The 20,918-nt window shown below is 44.5% G+C and overlaps 1 protein-coding gene across 3 annotated transcripts in view; it reads left to right on the top strand.

The window, feature by feature from the left end:
* Positions 1-20,918, top strand: part of rho-5 (rhomboid-5) — a 397,572-nt gene that overhangs the window by 360,174 nt on the left and 16,480 nt on the right. For 2 of the 3 annotated variants that reach the window (XM_076525362.1, XM_033480043.2), the window contains exons 7-12: positions 11,914-12,227; positions 13,380-13,466; positions 14,520-14,711; positions 18,537-18,720; positions 19,194-19,430; positions 20,621-20,811. In XM_076525362.1, coding sequence (XP_076381477.1) covers positions 11,914-12,227; positions 13,380-13,466; positions 14,520-14,711; positions 18,537-18,720; positions 19,194-19,430; positions 20,621-20,811 — 1,205 coding nt within the window. The remainder of the gene's footprint in view (positions 1-11,913; positions 12,228-13,379; positions 13,467-14,519; positions 14,712-18,536; positions 18,721-19,193; positions 19,431-20,620; positions 20,812-20,918) is intronic. The other variant, XM_076525363.1, reaches the window with a different exon arrangement.

The raw sequence follows: 20,918 nt of genomic DNA, 5'->3' as shown, positions 1-20,918 counted from the left end.
CGTTCCAAAAATCCGGCCGAACGTTCGCGAAGAAAGGAATCCCTTTAAAAAAACCAACCGGTGTCCCAGAGAGACCGAGAAAAATTTCGCTCTTTCGAAACTCCGTTCGCGCGACGAGAACCGGAAGCCTGCGGTAACGCGAAAAATTCCCGCGTTTGCAGCGGGAAAGAGAGAACGCGGAGAGATTCGGAAAATTGTTCGCGGAGATCCGGCGATGTCGGACTCTCTCTCTTTCTCTCACTCAAAAATTGCGGGTCGCGTGTCCCGCGAGCCGGGTCCGCGGGGCTCTCCGGACGTTTAAAGACACCGTCGAGGGCTATTCTTTTCTAGGCCAGGCGTAAAATATTCTAACGGGTGCTCGGCGCCGGTACACAAACGGTCCAGTTTTCCCGCTGCCCGAACGACGAGCCGGCGCCCGAGCGGGCCCTTCCCGGTCGTCGTCCGGATTGTTCCAGCCGGCAGCCGGGCTAAGTGGCAAGTTTTGAAATACGCTCGTCCGTGGTAGGTAGTCCCTATAGAACTTCAGCAGACCAAACTTCCGCCGGACAACGCCGGTAGAACTGGTCCGCGCCGGTGTGTACAACGTCGTTTCCTTCGCTTCTAACGAAGAAAGCTAAGTCCTCCGGGCGTTGGCCGCGCGCTAATATTTGAATTCGCCGAGGGTTCGAGAATTCGCGGGGCCGAGAAAGTCGCGCGCGAGATTTCCCTCGCCGGGATTCGCCGCGTGTGCGAACCCTTCGAACGGCGAACCGCGAAAGTCGACGCCGGTGTTGGACGAGGATCGACCGAATCGTCGAATCGTCGACGATTTATCGACGAGATCGGAAGGTCGAACGTTTTCTTGCAGTCGCTCGGGACGACCGGCTGCGTCCGGAACTTCGGCCACTAATCCTGGATAGTGTTGCGGTTGATGTATAACGTCATGTCTCACGAACTTTGTGCACTCGATAGATACTGTAAAGTCTCCTTAATTAGACGCTCAGATTGTCTACATCGACAATCCATTGGCGACATCCATTGTTTATTGAAATAAGTTCTTCAAATGCAAGTTCTCCGCAGTAAATTCTCCCTAATTCGCGCTCAGATTCTGCGCAAAAATGGGCAATTCGGGAAGAGGAGATACGATTGTTCGAGCATTGCGGCTGATTTTTATAATTCTTGACAACTGAAACACAATTTCAGCGTCAATTAGGAAGAATTTATCGTGATACAGTAGTAATGTCTCCCTAATTGACGCTCAGATTGCGCACAAAAATATGCTTTGCATTCAAGTAACCAATTATTATACTCAAAAAATTGCCTCGACGCGGTCAAAGCATTGAACAGCTAAAAATTCGGTGGAAACATCATTACTTCGCATCCGAGTAACCAATTATTATACTTAAAAAAATTGCCTCGACACATTCGAAACATTAACCAGCAGAAAATTTCGTCAACGCCGTCGCTTTGCAATCCGACTAATTACATCCAAAAGATAGCCAAAAAACCCGTTCAAAGTATCCAACAGCATAAAACATGGCCAACTTCTCCGGCGCGTATCTCGGCAACCGACCATCGTATTTTGAAAATTGAGGCATCATTTGAAGCACGGTTTTCCGTACAACAGGCTCGCTTGTAACATCGAAACGCGTCGCTGCTCGGAGAATTGAATTTCGGGCGAGATTTCGGAGGAACGCGGCGCTCGAGACTGTCTGCGCGGCGACCGACGCGGCGCGGCGCGGCGTTCCCGCAATAATGAAAGTATAAATATTCAGGGGCAGCCGGGTCTCGCAGCGGCGAATCGATACAATTCATTACGATATCTCACGTTGATCCCCGGCTCTCCGGGCCGATGCCACGCACGTAATGCGTAGAGACGAGAGTCGGAGATATCGGGCGTGTCTATCGAGCCCGCCATGCACATGCATTTAAATCGGCGAAATTATAGCGTCGGGTACGGGAAACCGAATACCAACCGTTCCGATCTTGCCGGATTAGCCGCGAGTGCCAGACATTGATATATCGCGCGCGAAGGAGGCCGAGTTTTTATGTATTAATATTCAGGTCGCGTTAATATCCGGCGATTAAACGTTAAACGTTCTGGAACGGCGGGACGTCCCGGCGACACCGTCGAAAACGGTTGCGGAGTTTTTCGACGATTTTCAAAGGTCCCGGAATTTTCGGGGCGACCAGAAGGGCGGAAACATTTTCGACATTTTTACCGGTTGCTTCGAAATCTTCGGACATTCGTGCACCGCCTGTTCTTTTTTTCTTTTTTTTTTTCATCGTCGAAGTACCGAATCCGATGGTTTTTAAACACCGAACCTCTGCCCCATCGTTGCTCAAAGAACAGGTCTCGCATGTTTCATTTTCATAATCATCGAAGTCGTAAAAAGCTTCGTAAAAACTGTCGGATACGTTTATTCATTCGAGAACACGCTGTTGTAAAAATTGTGAAAAATTTGAATAAATTCTATCCCGCAGTTCTAACGAAACGAATCGCTTCCGGAGCAAAGAAAAAAAATAACGAAACAACTTATCGGGCCAGCCGATATTAACGGAACGTTAATCTTTGTGTGGAATCGACTGATATTAAATTCGTTAAAAAATGTCATTCGATCGGTTTTAATTGGGCGTGACGTCGTATATGAATTTCATCGTAGAAACAAAGGCACAGTTTTTAAACGTTTTTCGTAACAACGGCTATTTGAATCGTGCGCGTTCGTGCCGTTAAGTTCACGAATGATTTTACTTTTTGCGGAATGGAAAATTGCTTTCGGCGTTCCCCGATAATACGTGGAATGTTCTCAAACAGAATTTTCGTGAATTTTTAATGCCCGGAATCGTGTTCGCGCGGAGAATCCAATATGGTAAACGCGGCACGCTTTCAAACGTTTCATAACAATATTTCGAACATATTTTAGTTTCATTCGAATTCCGCGCGTTTGTACGAAGTCAAGCTCGCGAATGATTATTTTCATAGAAAACTGCTTTCGCTGCTTCGCCCGATCGTTCCGCGAGGAGTCATCCGAGACAGAGATTTATGCTCGATTTTTAATACTGGCACCGTCGATCCCTAAACGCGAGCAATGTTACCGTATACTGTTTTATTTAACAATGGCAAGATTCGACTTCGAAATGGCAATGGTATTATTGATTATAGTATAGTATAGTATAGTATAGTATATTATAGTATTATAGTATATATATAGTATTATAGTATAGTATAGTATATTATAGTATATTATAGTATTATAGTATATATATAGTATTATAGTATAGTATAGTATTATAGTATAGTATAGTATATTATAGTATTATAGTATAGTATAGTATATTATAGTATTATAGTATAGTATAGTATATTATAGTATTATAGTATAGTATAGTATATTATAGTATTATAGTATAGTATAGTATAGTATAGTATAGTATAGTATAGTATAGTATTATAGTATAGTATAGAGTATATTATAGTATTATAGTATAGTATAGAGTATTGCGAATTTCTTAAACGAAAAAATTCATCGAAAACCTTCGTGTAGAAACGTTAATTACATTCAGAAATTGTGAGAGAAGAAATCAGAAACCGGTCTGTCATTTCGACTGGATTGTTAGTTCTAGCGTTAAAGATTATGCCAAGGTTATTTCAAAGGTATTTTGGTGTCAAAGGTCTGGATATTATTCGATAAAACGTCGAAGCAGCAGTAAATTCTGCCTAATTCGCATTCAGATTGCGCACAAAAACGGACAATTTGATAAGAGGCATGTAAATGTATAACCCTGTATCTCGTTTTTATAATTCTTGGCGATCGGTAACCATAAAAACGACTCGCAAGGCTCGAAAACAATCGTATCTCCGAAAATTCTCTATCTTCCCAAAAATCGTCTATTTTTTTTCGTGCGCGATCTGAACGCGAATTAGAGAGAATTTACCGCGTCCGAGTCGCGTGGCGATATTCCAACGAATCGTCCGAACTGTAAATTGTTCGGGTACAGCAACTGTGCAAGCGATTATCCGCAGCTGGACATTCCGGTGCGCGAGATAACGGCGTCCGGTATAAAATCGGAAGCAATCGCGCTGCTCCGATAAATCGCACGCATTCCCCTCGTTCGTCACTGTCCGCGCTAAAAGCGCGGTTCTTAATAGATTTTCATATTTGCTATTCACTTTTCCGCGATTTAATCGTCGCCGCTCATATACGAAAGCGGCGCGCGGCGCGATTTACGCGACGGCGCCGGGATTCAAATTGAATCTCGATCGAGTTTTCGAGTCGTAATCGCGGCCCGGTCGTTCCGCGTCGCGCGGAACGCGTCGACGGGAACGCGGACGATCGGCGATCGCCGCGATTTCGACGCGGCCGCGATCGGGATCGACGGTGGATCGCGTCGAGCTTCGAGCTTTCGTTCTCGCGTCGCGGAAATCGCGATTGTTCGCATCGCGGCGCGTCGCGTCGCGGCGCCTCTAAATCGCGGCGCCGATAAATCAGCATTACCCGAATAAAAAATGCACGCGATTCCCGTTCCGCGAAGATTTCCGAACGAGAAGCTGCGACGCGTCGGAGGAAAAACGCGGCCGGGCGAGAAACCCGGCGAGATTCGCCTCGTAAAAGCCGCGTTTTGATTAAAGCAACGCCGATGTTAGTTAATATCGTGTTTATTAGACCGCCTCTAAATAAACGATACGCGGATCTTCCTATTACGGCGCCGCGTATCCGCGCAGATTTTAATAAAAAATCTCTCCTCCTCCCCTTCCTCCCCTTTAGATCCTGCGTTCACCGTTTTTACGAACGCGCATCTTCCGCGAGCTCTGCGATTACGCGCGTTGTTAATGGCCGCGCGCCTCCTTGGATAAAACGGAGCACTGATACACGCGTCCAAATCGATGTTACTTCGCGCGAAACTGCGCGAGATTGAACGATCTTCAAATCATTTGTCTCGGAGAGCCAAGCGTTCGGATAATGGAACCGTTCCGTCAGTCGGTCCCCGACTAACTGTGACACCTTTACCGTGTCGTAGGATCAATCTAGTTGCTATGCATTGTTTAAACATTCGTTTAAACATCGTTGGACATCGTTTATATGGGAAATTCGGTCCGCGAAACGGCCGATTCGCTCGGCGAACGAGATCGAAAATCTGAAGGAACAATGGCGATTTCTGGCTTTAGTTAGTCGGACCCCGACCAACTGTGACACCTTTACCGTGTCGTAGGATCAATCTAGTTGTTACGCATTGTTTAAACATTCGTTTAAACATCGTTGGACATCGTTTATATGAGAAATTCGGTCCGCGGAACGTCCGATTCGCTCGGCGAACGAGATCGAAAATCTGGTGGAACAATGGCGATTTCTGGCTTTAGTCGCGGCGGCGAACGGTGCAATTACGATTTTGAAGCATCCTCCGGGGAACGGTTGCCGAAGCAAGTATTATCCGTCTTGCTGGCTCCGAAGATCGGACCAGGGCCGAGTAGTAATGCTGATTACTCGGGGCCTCGAAGAAAATTCTCCATCCGAATTGCGTCCTCGAGAGCTCGGGGTGCGGTAAAAGGAGGGTAACGGAACGAACGTCGGCAGCAATCAGGTCCGAGGACGGCGACGTCCGCACCCTCTCTGTTCCCCCCACGGGTCCCCCCCGCGGATGACGAATTGAAGCCGCGTAAACCGCTCGTTAGAAAACAAACCGACTGTGACGCGCCGCCTTTGCCGCGGCGGAAATCAACGGCAGAAGAATCTTATGGCTTCGCTTTGCCTTCTCGGGCGGCACTCGTTTTGCCTTCGTTTCTCTGAACTCGTTGGGAACTGGGACTAGCATGGGGGGAGAGGGGGGGACCAGCGTCCCACCGCGCCCGATGGTGTCTCAAATTTATTTCTTACGGCCGCATCTTTCATAACTTTCGCCGGAATAAATCTGCCGGCGGACTCGCGACCGGGAATAGCCCGGGAACTTGGATGCGACCTGACCTGGATGCGCGGGCTCCGGGAATTAAACGGGCACCGAAATAGACGAGATTGTTAATGATTTTTTCTTTTTTTTTTGCCGCCGTGGGAGCGAATCTATGGCTTAATCCGAGGGATTTATGTACGCACGGTTGCGTCGAGAATTATTTGCGAGTTGTGTGTTCCCGGAGTTTTTGGGGAAAGTTGTCGATGCACGGACCGTTGCGATCTCGTGAAAAATAGTTGCACGCCGATAAACTTGGTCTCATTTTGAAGCCCGGGGCTACTACTTTCGCGGTGCGTCGTTCGTTTTTGTCTGGGATTTTTCTGCATCGCGCGGCGAGAGAGAGAAGCTCGAGATACTTTTCGTCTCGCGGAAATGCGATAAGTGGATCTTAGAATGATCGTACCGTCGTGAGAAATAATCGTACGATGGTGAACTTAGGCTCGTTTTAAAGCTCGAAGCTTCTACTTTCGAAGAACGTTCGTTCGTTTCTGTCTGAGATTCTCTTGCATGGCGTAGCGAGTAGAAAACTCGAGACACGTTTTGTCTTGTAAATGCTGATCGATGGAAACGGAATTAGAGTGAATATTCAACTAATCATACCGCTGTGAAAAATAATCGTACGATGACAAACTTAGACTCATTTTAAAGCTCGAAGCTTCTACTTTCAAAGTGCGTTACCCATTTCTTCTAAAAAAATTTTCGAATGACATAGCTTGCAGGAAACTGTAGACACTTCTCGTGCCGAGACTGGTACGAATTGAAACATCTCTGGAAACATTGGAAAATTTGTATAGCGATTAAATATGTAATAGCATTAAAAATCCAAGCTCCTGGTTTACAGAGGCATCCCAAAACATAATGCACGGTTGTCCGATACTGTTCCGCGAAACATCAACGCCGAGCTATCGATCGCAGAGATTGTTGAAATGCGAAACGGCGCTAATAAAACAAATGTTCCCTGATATGGATACGCGGAATAGGTGGGTACAACAGAATTGGACAATAGATTCGAGGGAAAACGCTGTCCGAGGCGGTATTGTATAATTGAAGGCAAACACCGTCGAACGATCAATACAGTAATTAAACTCCGAAATGAATAATTAGGCTGCGTCTGTGTAAGACGGCGCTGTTTGCGGAGCGCATCCACTAATTTCGGCTGGTGCCTTGTTAAAAGGTATCTCTACGCGGATATACTGGCACGAATGAAAATAGTAAAACGCGTCGAAACATTAAAACGCTAAACTAACGACTAAAAATTCTATCGTCGAGTCGACGTCGGCGCGTCCGAAACTCGAAACGGTCGGCAAAGTTGGCCGGAGAAAAACAGCCAGCATCCGAAATCGGCCGCTCGCGTTCTGTCAACGAGCCGTTTTCGGTGTTCCGCAGTCGAAAATCAAAAGAGCATATACATATATCTGGTGCCGTTCGAGGCAGTCGCCGAGCAACAATGGAAAACGGAGAAAATCGCGGGATCCGGGGCCGGCGGAAAAGGTGGCCGCCGCGAAATTTATTAAAAGGCCGACCTGGCATTTCCCGCCTCGGGCCTCTCGAACGTGCCTCGAACGTGCCTCGACATTTTTTCCGCGCCGTTGGTACGCGATTTATTACCCGGCCGGTTGTTTAAATCCGCTGTTCGAAAGTCCACCGGTCATCGGGCGATCCTCCGATCGGTCCGCGCACCCGCACCCTATATTGTTGCGCGATTTCCCGATGATATTCGGCTCTTTGCGTCCCTCGAGCTCTACTCTACCCCCTTCCGCCCCTCGTCCGACCACCTGGAATTTATTATCGCGCAATTTTAAGCTCCCGCGTTCGCCGCTAAATATACTGTTCGAGCAAATTACAACATAGCACGATCTTGGATGAAAATTAGCCTACATTGACCGACCATAACTCCGCGAAAAATCGTCGTAGGATGATGACAGTTCATTCAAATTCAAGCTCGAAGCCTCTACTTTAAGATACCCTGTCTGGAATTTGAGTTCGATACAGGCTTGCTACTGGGAATCCTTTAAACGCGAGGCATTGTCTGTCGCATTGACAATCGTAAAATTGTCAAGTTTCGCGAAATGCACGGACTCTGCAGCATTTTTTCCGGAGATGCCGTTTGCAGTGAAATAAAGCTCGATCCTTTCTGTCCGATTTAAAAGAAATAGATCGCGGCTGCGATTTTTTTTCGCGAAGTTATAGCGGTTCGAAGCAACCCTTGTACATCGCGTACAAGCTCTTACAACAAGATTTTATTCGAATAAGAATTGATTCGTGCAGGGATAAATAATTATTTGAATAAACAATCATTCGAATAAAATATCCGACTGAGAAAGGAATTCGTTCGGAGATTTAACGTTTCTTCGAAACCATCCGAACAACGCCGAACCCTGCATCGATGCGCGATCATTTCGGATCGATCAATTCCGCAGTCACCGCGGTAAATGCATCTTCCTCGTGAAATCAATATCGTAATATGTTTATTCGTCCCGCGCGTATTCCCGGCAGAATCGGATTCTGCAGTTTTTCGGTCGCGCGACCCGCCGGCTACGCGAATCCGGAGCACCGCCGGGCAATCGTTGCCGCAGGATTACGTAGAGCTCTGTTTAATTACGTGATCGCGAAACAATGAGTGGCTCCTAGTGAATGCTCATGAAACTTGTCGCGCGCTGCGCGGCCGCGTGTGATCGATATTAATGACGAATCAATGGCGTAATCCAATATCATCGGGCCGGCAGGCTGGCCAATCCGGCTCCAGGTTATTAAGGTCCCGGAATTAATGCGAATTACCGTCGACCGACCGGCGTTATTCCAATTAAAATTCGGCGTCGGCCGGCCTCAAAAATACAATCCCTTCGAACCACCCGTGCCGCACCCTCCCCCCTCGCGCAGCCACATTATTTTTCATCCCTATGCCCGTCGTCCCGCGCGGATAATCCCCGAATCCCGCCGCATCCGACGCCGATGGAAGCTCGCGTCGCGAAAAAGTCGAGCGAAAAAAGCTAAAACCGGAGCTTCGAGCAAGTTCCGTCGCGTCTTTCTTACGCGAACCGTCGTCGTCGTCGTCCCTCATTGATCGCGATGCAATTGTGACCGGCTTCGGGATAAATGGGCCAAGGGAATCGGCGGAATAAGGAGAACAGGACAGCATGAATTTCATCGGACGATTAGGATCGCCGTTCTCGCGCCCCCCTAGACAGCCGGATTTATTCCCGTCCGAATTTTTCGCCGCGGCGAGACCCCCTCGTTGATAAAAGAACGTCTCGTCGATTTATTATACAACGGATTGAAATATCGCTGCCCTAAATTACTCCGAACATTAAATCTTTTCGCATCAATTTTCGCGCGCACGGTTTTCGACGAACGACTGCCTTCGATCGTCTCCGATCGCTTCGCTCGTTCTGTTACAGCGTTGTAATGGAGATCAAATGCCGAGATGTGAACACTTTGAAACAGATTTAAAGAAACGTTAATTATTTCCTTTTTAACGCTAGCTTTACGGAGATCCGTTCAAATGACGAGTCGCTAATTTTTTGATTTAATATCAATCAGATTACAAAGACACATTTATGAGTTCATTTATTCGATATAACTCTTGCGGCAAGTATTATACTAATAAATCGTTAAGAATCGAAAGAAATGTCTTATCTTTGCTTTTACAAACTAATAGAAAACAGCTGCTTTCGGCGCTGCTCCGCAGGATCTAGCGTCGATTTATTACTTTCAAGGAAGAAATAAGAGAAAAAATGATCGTTCGCTGTCAAAGTTATTTTCAATCAGCCCGAAAAATCGGCGAGACGCGCGGCGCGGCTAGCCTAATATTTATTCCCCGCGGAGGCAATTGGCTAACGAGCGAGGGGCCAGCATTTTTATCGAAAGTTCGCGCGCGACTCCTTCGAATTAACGGGACGGCTTAATTGCGAGCAAGGCCCGGGAGCCGGCCAATTAACGATCGGGGCCGCGACGATATAAAATCTCATCCGATCGGCTCGCAGCCGGCCGATAAACACGCCGAGAATGTTAATGCCGGCGTGCCGGTCGCGAAATTAAATTCCATTCGATTTTATTAATACTCGGCGTGGCTTCGCAGATTCGAGCAGCCTGACCGTGCCACTCTTCTTTCTTTCTTCTTTTTTTTTCACACGGTTCTACGCGTTTTTACTTTCTGCTCTATGCGAGGGACCACTCCGCGTCGCGCCGCTGCGTCGCTGTTTACGCGGAACGTGTTTGTTTTCCGACGGACGGTTCGAAACCCGGAAAATTGAGATCGCCAATACGCGCGCGGTTTTCTACAAGTTTCCGGGAGCGTCGGCCATTCGGAGCCAGAGTTTTCGGCATTTTTCGGATCGTCTCGAGGGGATTGTTTGTCGAAGATTATTATCGGAACGAATTCATCACGGTCGAACACTTTATTCGAATATTATTTTCGTCGTGAATTATTTTGTATATTTAATCCGATCATTCTTTGTTCGAATTATTCGAGGAATTCTTTGTTCGAATAATCCGAAAAAATGATACGGTAGAGATGAGTCGATGAACTATGACGAGACACTTTGCACTCTATCGTTTTTATTCGAAATCAATTATTTTTCGTACGAATTCCTGTATGAATGAATTCTTATTCGAATAAAATCTGAATCGAGAATGATTTCTTGCTTAAATAAAATCTGAATCGAATGAATTCTCGCTCGAATAAAATCTTGATCGAATGAATTCATATTCGAATAAACTGTTATTCGAACAATCTTTTACCTACATAAATTTGTATTCGATTTAAGTAAATCGATTTTTTAATTTAATTCGATAGCGTCGATTAAAATGATAGTCTTCATCTTCTGTCCGTCGTTCGAATAAAACTGCTGCTCCTGTTTTCCGAGCAGGATAAACGAATTTTTATTTGGCTCATGGAATTCGCACGTTCAACGACCGCGAACCGCAACGAAAGAACGCGTTGTATCGCCGGGCGATCAGGAAAATGGCGGGTGAATTCGAGAGATTTGCAAATCGGCGGTGGTAATCATCATCCAGCTATTAGGGAGCATTACGGCTCATCGCGGTCCGAATTAACGTACGAGATATAACATTGGTTACGCATACGCGTTTTCTGATATGAATAATTGCCACGCTTAATTGCCTAAAATAATTCCCGAGGTCGTTATCGGCCGCCGTAAAATAGCATTACGCCGGGTCCCAATCAATTGGCCGGCGCGGCATTGTTAACAGACGCGCGGCAGCCCGTAGTTTAATATTAATGAATGACGTTACGCTTTTCGAAATTAACAGTCGCCGCCAGCCCCTCCCCCCCTCTCTCTCTCTCTCTCTCTCTCTCTCTGTCTCTCTCTCGCTCTGACTCTATCGCGCTCTAACTCTCTCGCGCCCTGACTCTCTCGCGCTCTTAATCTGTCGCACTCTGACTCTCTTACACTCTGACTCTCGCGCTCTGTTTCTCGCGCTCTGTCTCTCGCACTCTGACTTTCTCGCGCTCTGTTTCTCGCGCGCTGTCTCTCGCGCTCTGACACTCTCGCGCTCTGTCCCTCGCGCTCTGTCTCTCTCGCACTCTGACTCTCTCGCGCACTCTCTCACGCGCTGCCTTTCTCTCTCTCTCTCTCTCTCTCTCTCTCTCTCTCTCTCTCTCTATGTCTCCAGGACCGTCCGAGGATCGATCATCCCCCAAACTGCCCCTAAATCTTCCAAGAACCTTAAACGTTCCATAACTAATGAATCAAGCGTCCAAAAAGGCTGAACGCGTTATTTTATCGAGTTTCCATAAAGCTGGTAATAGAAATACCGAATTGCCCGAGCACCCGGGATCGTTCAATTCGATGCATTCTTGCGCAAAAAGCTAGCTGCGGCAGTTTCGACGGAGCGAACGATTAAATGTAGAACAACGAAAAAATACAGGTTTATAGGTTCATTAATATGGGTTACGTTCTTTCGTGAAATATCGATGGAGAAAAGAGGGTGGGCTATTTTATCGGAGAACTATCTGTTGTATCGTTGCAGTCGCTGACGAGAACACGGCACAGGGAGACGCTGCAAGGTAGACAAGAATCGCGGAGCTTCCCGCCGAGCGTGACCACGTATGGGTCGTCATCGGAGGCGACGTCTTCCCCGGAAAATGCACAGGACGAGGAGAGGTCCTTCTTCGATAGGCCTCCGCCACCCCCGCCGCCCCTGCCGCCGCCGCCATCGCAGCAATCGCAGTCCCAGATCGAGCAGGGCATCGATGGAATGGTCAAGGACGACGAGGACGCGGCGAAGGTCAGCGATCTGCTCGATGCTGCGACGGAAAGAGAAACGTCCCAGGAATTGATGAGGTAAAATCTTCGGTGATCGGCTGATTTATTTGGTTAATTATTTGGCATCGACGAGACGGATGCTGTGATCGTAATGACAGTAATAGTAATATAATGCTACTAATGATAATAATAGTAATAATAATGTAATACTGCTAATAATACTAGTAATAATAATAATAATAATGTAACACTACTAATAATAATATAATAGTATTAATAATGCTACTAATAATAATAGTAACAATAATAATGTAATACTACTAATAATACTCCTACTAATAATAATATAATAATAGTAATAATGCTACTAATAATAATAGTAATAATAATAATAATGTAATACTACTAATAATACTATCAATAATAATAATATAATAATAGTAATAATGCTACTAATAATAATAGTAATAATAATAATAATGTAATACTACTAATAATACTACCAATAATAATAATATAATAGTGTGTAGTAATAATGCTACTAATAATACTAATAATACTAATAATACAATACCACTAATAATACTACTACTAATAATAGTAATAATATTAGCAATACTACTACTAATAATAATATCTTGACACTCGTATTTCACCCGATAGACAATATTATAATTTTAGTAGAACTTTTTTTTATTAGAATTTTTAAGATCACGGTTCACATCACATTTACTTTAGGTATTAAAAAATTACATCCCTCCCCAAACGAGCAGAAGAGCTGCACTGATTTATGAATTTTTTATATTCAAACTGATGGACTTAAATTCGTGAAATTTTCACCATATTTGCAAGAGATTTTGAAAAATATATGTAAAAATTTTCAGCCCGAGAAATTAACAATTCATCGAGTCATAAAAATCGTATTGAAACAGTTCTTGGAAAATTGAAAATGCATTCAAACCATGGAAAAAGCTAGGAAAAACAGGTTGTAGCTCTTTTTGGAAACGAGAGCAACGTACGAAGTTTAAAATCGATAAAAATAAAACGATGTTGCTGTCATTTCCATCGCGAAAGTAGGTTTCCGTTGCGATTACTCGGGCGTTAACATAAAACGGTACCGAATAACGCAATTAAAATGCTTGGTACAAGAACGACGGCGGTGAGAACGCCGATGAATAGGCGTGTTTGTTTGTTCTTCTTTTATTTTTTAATTGAGCGTTGTTGCTACAGGTTAGCGGTGGTAAGGCCTGAAAGGACGACGATCGATGGACAGTGCAGAAGAGTTCGTCACATGCCGAGGGACCATTATATTTCAAGGTGAGAGTCGATCCTCGTCTCTCTTGCTTTGACGTTAATTACACTGTAACGTTACAGTGGAGCCTTTGTGGCACATATAATAATATTCGTCCTCATTATCCGACGTTTTCAAGAATAAAGAAAAACAGCGGCTGCGCCTGAAAATCGTGACACCGATTTCTTTAAACAGACCGGCGAATCCGAAATTCAATGCTTATCTAATAAATAAAGACGAGTTTTTCGGTCGTTTCGATATGTTTAAGCTCGACGATTTCATTCTCGCGTTGCACTCGACGAAAGAAAACCGATGATAACCTTTAGGAAGATCAAGAAACAATTCACTGTGAAGTAAATTGGCAAACTGTTCTGAAATTCCCCATAAATTACTATACGGTGGAACTCCGTTTATGCGAACTCGTCTGGAGGCAAGCAGTTCATTTAACTATTTAGATAGTCAATGTAAAAGTGAATTATTAATGATAACTATTGTCATTAACAATCCACTTTTAATGTGTCACTTTTATTCACTTTTAATTTGTCAATTATTATTTCGAATCGAACACATGTAACACAGTTTCGCGAAACATTGTTCGCAAATATTTGTACTTCTCGGTTCAAATATTTTTACCCGGGTCCGTGTCTTGCTCGCATATTCGCTTACACAAATTTATATCAGGCTCAATTGATCTTGACTTCGACGCATCGGATTATAGCAATAGCCGAGATTAAGTTCAGATAATAGGAGCTCAGCCGGGATCCGCAAAAGCGGGCACTCGCGGATATTTCGTTCGCATAAATGCGGTTCGGATAAACCGGAGTTCCGCTGTGATTCAATGTCGAGTCCGCCGGTTCCGGTGAATTAAGATCCCGCGGATAATAAAGAGGAGCCGAAGTTTCTGCGCTGAAAAATTCAAGCGTCTGCGTCGCCGGGAAATCTGATTAGCCTCTGGCACGAGATCGTTCGATTAGACCCTGAAATTCGAGTGTATCAGGACTCGACGTCGGCCCGGGGAAATAAAAGAGCCCGACGTCGAGTGCGCGCCGTCATGATCTATAACGAGAAGGAGATTACAGAACAACGAGTTGGAGCAGGTCGAGGTACGACGCCTCGTTGGCCGAGGGCACCAGAAGCCAGCAGGACGAGGGGGTGACACTTAGGGGGGACACGACCGGACCTTCGAGGATTCCATCGAACACCATCGACCGGATTTTCGACAACAGTAACAGGCGACAGTACGGCATGGGAATTGTCGGCAGATTCTTCGGGTGAGTTTCTCCACGTTAATAAATCTCGTCAGACTTTGTTTAAAAATGTATTGCAGAAACTGCGAGACTTCTGTCTTTAGAGGAGCCACGTGGAAATTCGTTGCTCCGTTCATTTTTATTAATTTTTAATCTTTTGGTCGACCAAATTATATATATAATTATTATATATTATATAATAATATATAATATAATAATATTATATAATTATTATATATTATATAATAATATATAATATAATAATATTATATAATTATTATATATTATATAATAATATATAATATAATAATATTATATAATTATTTATATAATTATTATATATTAATTCTCCAAATTATATACAATTTGGAGAATTATCTTGAACACGTTTAACCAACGAATTCGAATTTTAATTAACATAAGACTGAGCTTACTTCGATATTTCGCCAATTTTTATATTAACATAAAATTCGATTGAATAGATTTACCGATCTCCCGTGAAAGTTCACAATTTTCATAATTATAAAATAAACATTGCCGTATTCGTTGCCCAAAAATGACGCGAACAACGCATCAGAAAATTTATTAATTTAACCAATTTAAAAAGATCGGTTGATGCTTGCGTAAAACGGGGTGAACTTTGACCCGAAATTACGGCGGGAAGTGCGATTAATTTCGGGAAGTTCGATAATTCGGCGGATAGCGGAAGGTTCGCCCTTGATAATGAACTTTGTCCCAAGTCGATAGCTCGATCCGGTCCGGCGATACAGGGATTCGAAGTTGAGGGTGTAAAATGTACGCGCGGCCAAATAGCCGGAAGCGCCCTGACCTACATTCATTCAGGATTGCGTACGCGCGGCGTGGGCGGTAGTAAAGAAACGCTGAGTCAGCGTCTGTTACTGACCAGCGCAAGCCTTCCGCGCGTGAGGCAGGTCAGAGTTACAATTGTGCGAGAGAGAGAGAGAGAGAGGGAGGGAGGCTGCGCGAGCGAGACAAAAAAAGAGAGAGAGCGCGGGCCAGCAAAGATTAGGGTTCCCTTTAAACAACCGTATCTCGGCGACTGTTCGAGATATCGGAACGGGACAAAGGCCGTTTTATTCGGCAGGCTTTCCGCTCTCCGGCGGCGTCGATTACACCGCGAAACGTTCGACGCTTCCGGAGTTACAAACAATCAAATCTTCGTAACTTTAACACGCGTTTCTTCTCGCTTTTCGGGAAGAATTTGCTTTCGAAATATAGTCGGACGGCAATTCTCGTTCCGTCTCGGTACGAGATGCAATTAAAACCGGCGCTTCGCTGTGTTTGTAAACCGTTTTTAATAATGTCGCTGCATTTTCGGTTTCTCCTGGGATTTATTAAAAATCGGTGGCACGGTAATTCTTGTTCCCCCTTTTTTTTTTTTTTAATACGGATACGAACGAAAATTGTATTTTAACTATATATTTGTAAATCGCTTTTAATAAAGTCGGTGCACGTTTTTTCTTTTTTTTTTTAATTTGTCCCGGGATCAATTTTTATTAAAAGCCGGTGGAAAAGGTAATTCTTGTTCCTTTGAATAGAATTCAATGGAAAGGCGGAGCCTTTGTTGGTCGAAATAAAACGGCTGTCTTTGTGCTGGAATTTATAAAAACTGTTTAACGATCTTATTACGCGTGTTCGACTCTTTCACGGAGAACATTTATGCTCGCAACGTTTGCCGGATTAAAAATATTGCACCCGGGTCCTTTATTCGCGTTGCAGCGTTGCAACGCAATAATATGCGACGTGTAATCGCTTGTATCGCTTGCCATGCTCGATATCCATTTAAATATGACATTCATCGAAATGCTCGCGTGGCTTGGAAAATCGTGCGCAAACATTTTCCAGACAAATTTCGTTAGCCTTTTTTTTTTATTACCGCGTTCGATCGCACCGTGAAATAAATGAAAAATTGTCTCGTCGACGATGTAAATTTTAATCCGTCCAACGCCGGTGACAATATCGGCTCCGATTTGTGTTCTTAACTGACGTGTGAAATATTACCGGCGAAGGCATCGACCGAACAAACGCATTTGTAGCTGCCATTGTTCGCCGCGTTTCTTTCGCAGCGGGATTCCGTTTGCGTGGACGTTACGGGCGCGCCGTAAACCGGCGCGAACGAGCGTATAATAAACGCGGGATCCCGTCGGTTTGTCCGTGTACACCGCGTTTATTAGATACTGAGCAATCATTCTGCATTGTCACGGTCGTTGTTCCGCGTCGATGAAGGAATCGATTCCGGAACGATCGCCAAATGAATTTCCATACGAATAATTCTATTCGAGGGAGAGCCTCGTCCTCCTCCTCTGGCCGGTCGCTCGTCAAAACTCCGGGCTCGTTTACAATTTGTCAACGCCCCGTGACACTGAATCGCCGAGCAATCGACGCCGCGGGACAACAACAAAAAAAGTTCCGCAGACGAACAATGGAACGTGTCCCGACTGCGAGCGACTCGCACTCGACGCCGAGCCGCGAAAGGAAATAAGCGCGCAATCATTTCGGCCGTGCACCGATCGATATATTTTTTTTTGCCTCCGAGAAAAAATAGAACCTGTCCGTTCTCTCTCTCTCTCTCTCTGTTTGTTCGACAGGTGAACCGGTCTCGATCCTATTAGAAGTGAAACTTCAATGGCCGCCGAAATATTGGCCGGACGCCGTTGCCGGAAATCTCTGCCATTATTATACGTAGAGAAAGATATTGCATCGGAATCCGATATCGAATCTGCCGAAAATTCCGGGCCCCGTTCGATAAATAAATTGTTGGCCGAGCCAACGATAAATAAGTCCTTTCTTTTTTCTAATAAACAGAGTTTCAATTTATAACATCTGCTCTTTTTTCGTTTCTCTCGCCGGGAAACGGGAACGAATTTAAACGTTCGCAGATATGTATTTAGCGGCACGTCGTTGTTTTTATTTCATAGAAATTTTACGCGACGAGATAAAGTCGCGCGGGAGCAGCCACGATTCGAGAATCGAATTCTCCAGGTTTCGTTGTTCGAATGAGCCGGGCATTCGATGAGTGCGCTTTATTAAACGGCGACCTAGTTTCCTCAAAATAACTGTTCCCCAGGTCATTCGAAACAACTTTTTCCTTTAGAAAAATTTTCTCCGAGGCACCGTTGACGAGTTATTAACGAAAAACAGTGACCAATGAGAGGCGAGCTCGGCTGGCGCGAGGCGACCGAGCCAATGGACGGAACTGGGCTTCGTGCGCTGGTTGGCCGGGCCGCCTCGCGTCAGCCGTACTCGATTCTTATTGGTCACTGTTTTTCGTTAATAACTCGTAAACGAAGCCACGGAGAAAATTTTCGCAAAAGAAAAAGTTGCTTCAAATAACTTCAGGAACCTCCCATTTCCCGATTGCGAGACATTTTCGTGACACCCTGTATATTCCTTCTCGGCGACTCGTCCTTAACTTCCGGTAAATGTCATAAGCGCGGCGAGATTACGAGGTGAAACTTTCGAAAAAACTGCTTCCGTGATATTTAAAAAATGTCAAGCGGAACGTAGCCGTCGCAGACGTCGATAAACCTGCGCGAATGGAAAATGTCCTCGAAACTATTATCGTTAGACAATGGATCTCGCAGTTTCATAATAGAGTAGAATCTATCTATTGTGACATATTTAATAAATTCGATCGTTTTTCGTATCAACAATTATTATTAGTATTTATGTTTATTCATCGAGCGCGTTGAGTTTTTAGAAAAGGCAACAGCATCGTACGATACGCGAAAACAATTAAGCAATGAAGAAGCCGAGGCGAACGAAATTTCTTGCTGTCATAAACCACGTGTTATCGCTTCTAATCAGCTACGTTCGGTGTGATTGCAGGAGATCGTTTCGGAAGAGCGTGTCTCAGAAGCCAGACGTTAGGAAACAATTGGATGATTTCGAGGATCATCGGCCATACTTCACGTATTGGATAACCACCGTTCAAGTGCTCATTTTGATAATATCATTAGCGTGTTATGGTTTCGGACCTGTCGGCATGGACCTTAGTCACAGATCGGGACTGGTGAGTTTCAATCGTCGTTTAAAAAACAACAGACAACCGTCCAAAGACTTGATCGAACTCGATTTACCTTTGAATCGCACCTTCGAAAGCTTGAAACGAAATTAACGCGTTAGCTTGTATCCTTTTTGTGTTTGCTTTTCGAAGGGATTCTTCTAGCCAGGAAATAAATAAATAAATAAATAAATGAATACTAGAAGTATCAAGTTGTTTGATTCTTCTTAGTTTCATTTGTTTCCTGGCATAATTAATTCTCGATATTTATCGAACAAGACGCATCAAATTATCCTATTCTTTTACTTTAATTTCTTCTTGCTAAACAAACTTAACATATCCTACTCGATACAGTTAATTATGCTCGAAAATAGATAGAAGGCAGAGCAATTAAAACTCGTTGAAAATAAGATTAAATTAAGAAGTCCGATAGCGAACAATTTTGCGAAACGATCGGACCAATGATCGCCGACTCGTTGCAGGTTCTCGTGACGAGCCTGTCGTTGCAGCAAGTGGACTACCAGGAACCAGCGAATTTCTGGTTTGGTCCGAGAGCCGCGGATCTGATTCACCTGGGCGCGAAGTTCGCGCCCTGCATGCGTCGCGACATTAAAATCCTGAAGGAGATCGACGTCTGGCGGGAAAGAGAGCGCGACACCGCCTGCTGCATCCGCAACGACGACTCCGGCTGCGTGCAGTCCAGCAAAGCGGATTGCTCTGTGAGTTCTCATCCAGGTTTCTACTACCCGGCCCGGGATATCTATTATAAAATAGCCCCCGTCCCGTCGTTTCGCCGCGTTTCCCGGTCCTTTATTTATAATATGATCTTCTCTTTTGCGAACCAACTGGTCCGGGGACTGAGATCTACTGCTACGGTAAATGTCACTCTGATATATCTATGGATCGCGCTTGTTTCTTCCCCCCTCCTCCCCCCGCGCAACCCGAAAATCCGCATGCTAACTGTTTCATATATTTTAGGAAAATAGACACGCTTTTTAGTCCGATGAATAGGCTCGTTGTCGGAAATATCGTGCAGAAAGTGTTAAATCGCCTTGCGTTCGACAGAGTTGCATGGACGTTTAATTTAATTCGAATTTTTCCGGAGATCCGCGTTTTCGAACGTGATCACTGTCTGTTGTTGTTTAAATTATGCTGCGCGATTTAGCGAATTAACGTCGTACCGATTGCTGAAGTATTATGAATTAAGATCGTAGATTGAACTACCGTTGAGACTCCCTTGTCCGAACAGTTATTTTCACAATGTTCTGTTGTCCAAACGTTCTATTGTTTAATCTTATTTAGATACATAAAGAACTCGAATTAAATGTTTCGATAAAGAACGTTTCGATATCTGAATATTGCAAAAATGAAGTTTCGGATAAGAGAGGCTCTATTGTATCTCTATGAAAAAAATATTATCGAATAGAATTGCATTTCTTGAGGTGCAAATTTCTCTCATTTATCGCCGAAATCTGCTTTTAACCCTTCGCACTCGACCGATGGCTCTGAGTCATTGATAAAAATTATTGTAACACGTTTCAAAATGACTCGCATCTGCTCGAATCCGTTTATATTTAAAAGAAGAACTCCTGTACGAGACAGCAGGCTCGATTTCATATCGATAAGATGATTATAATTAAAATAATCTTCGCTTGCGAATGCTCAACTTTCCTTTTTATCGCTGCTTCTTATTATTATTTTGGAATGCATTGCTCCACCGAATGCACCACTTGAATGGCACTGCGCACTCGAACCGCTGATCGTCCGAATATCCACTCGAAGCTTTCGTTATTTATCGTCGTGGTCGAAGTAGAAAATAAAAGATGCGGCAATATGGTAGCGCGCCGTCATATGTTTTGTTGACTTCTCCGTGATCGAACGCGACGCTGAATGCCGCTTGAAATTCCAGAACACGATATCGACCTGGAAAAAGTGGGGACCCGGAGACAGCGGACCCGGTGGACGGATAAGCGGATCAGTTTGCGGATTGGATCCAAAGTTTTGCGACGCCCCGGCAAGCATTGCGCCGTACGAATGGCCGGACGACATCACTAAATGGCCCATCTGCCGAAAGACTAATCCGTTCAACCAACGGTTTAGGTAAATTCGTTATCCCGCAATTCTAACGCCGATAATAAAAGAACGTGGCTCCTAATTAAACATTTTCAACAAGCGCTCCGACCGTCTTCCTACGACTATTATTATTA

The sequence above is a fragment of the Megalopta genalis genome, chromosome 11 (genome assembly GCF_051020955.1).
Source record: "Megalopta genalis isolate 19385.01 chromosome 11, iyMegGena1_principal, whole genome shotgun sequence".
Taxonomy (NCBI): Eukaryota; Metazoa; Arthropoda; class Insecta; order Hymenoptera; family Halictidae; genus Megalopta; species Megalopta genalis.
Note: the sequence above shows the minus strand (reverse complement) of the source record. Positions and strands in the feature narration are given on the sequence as shown.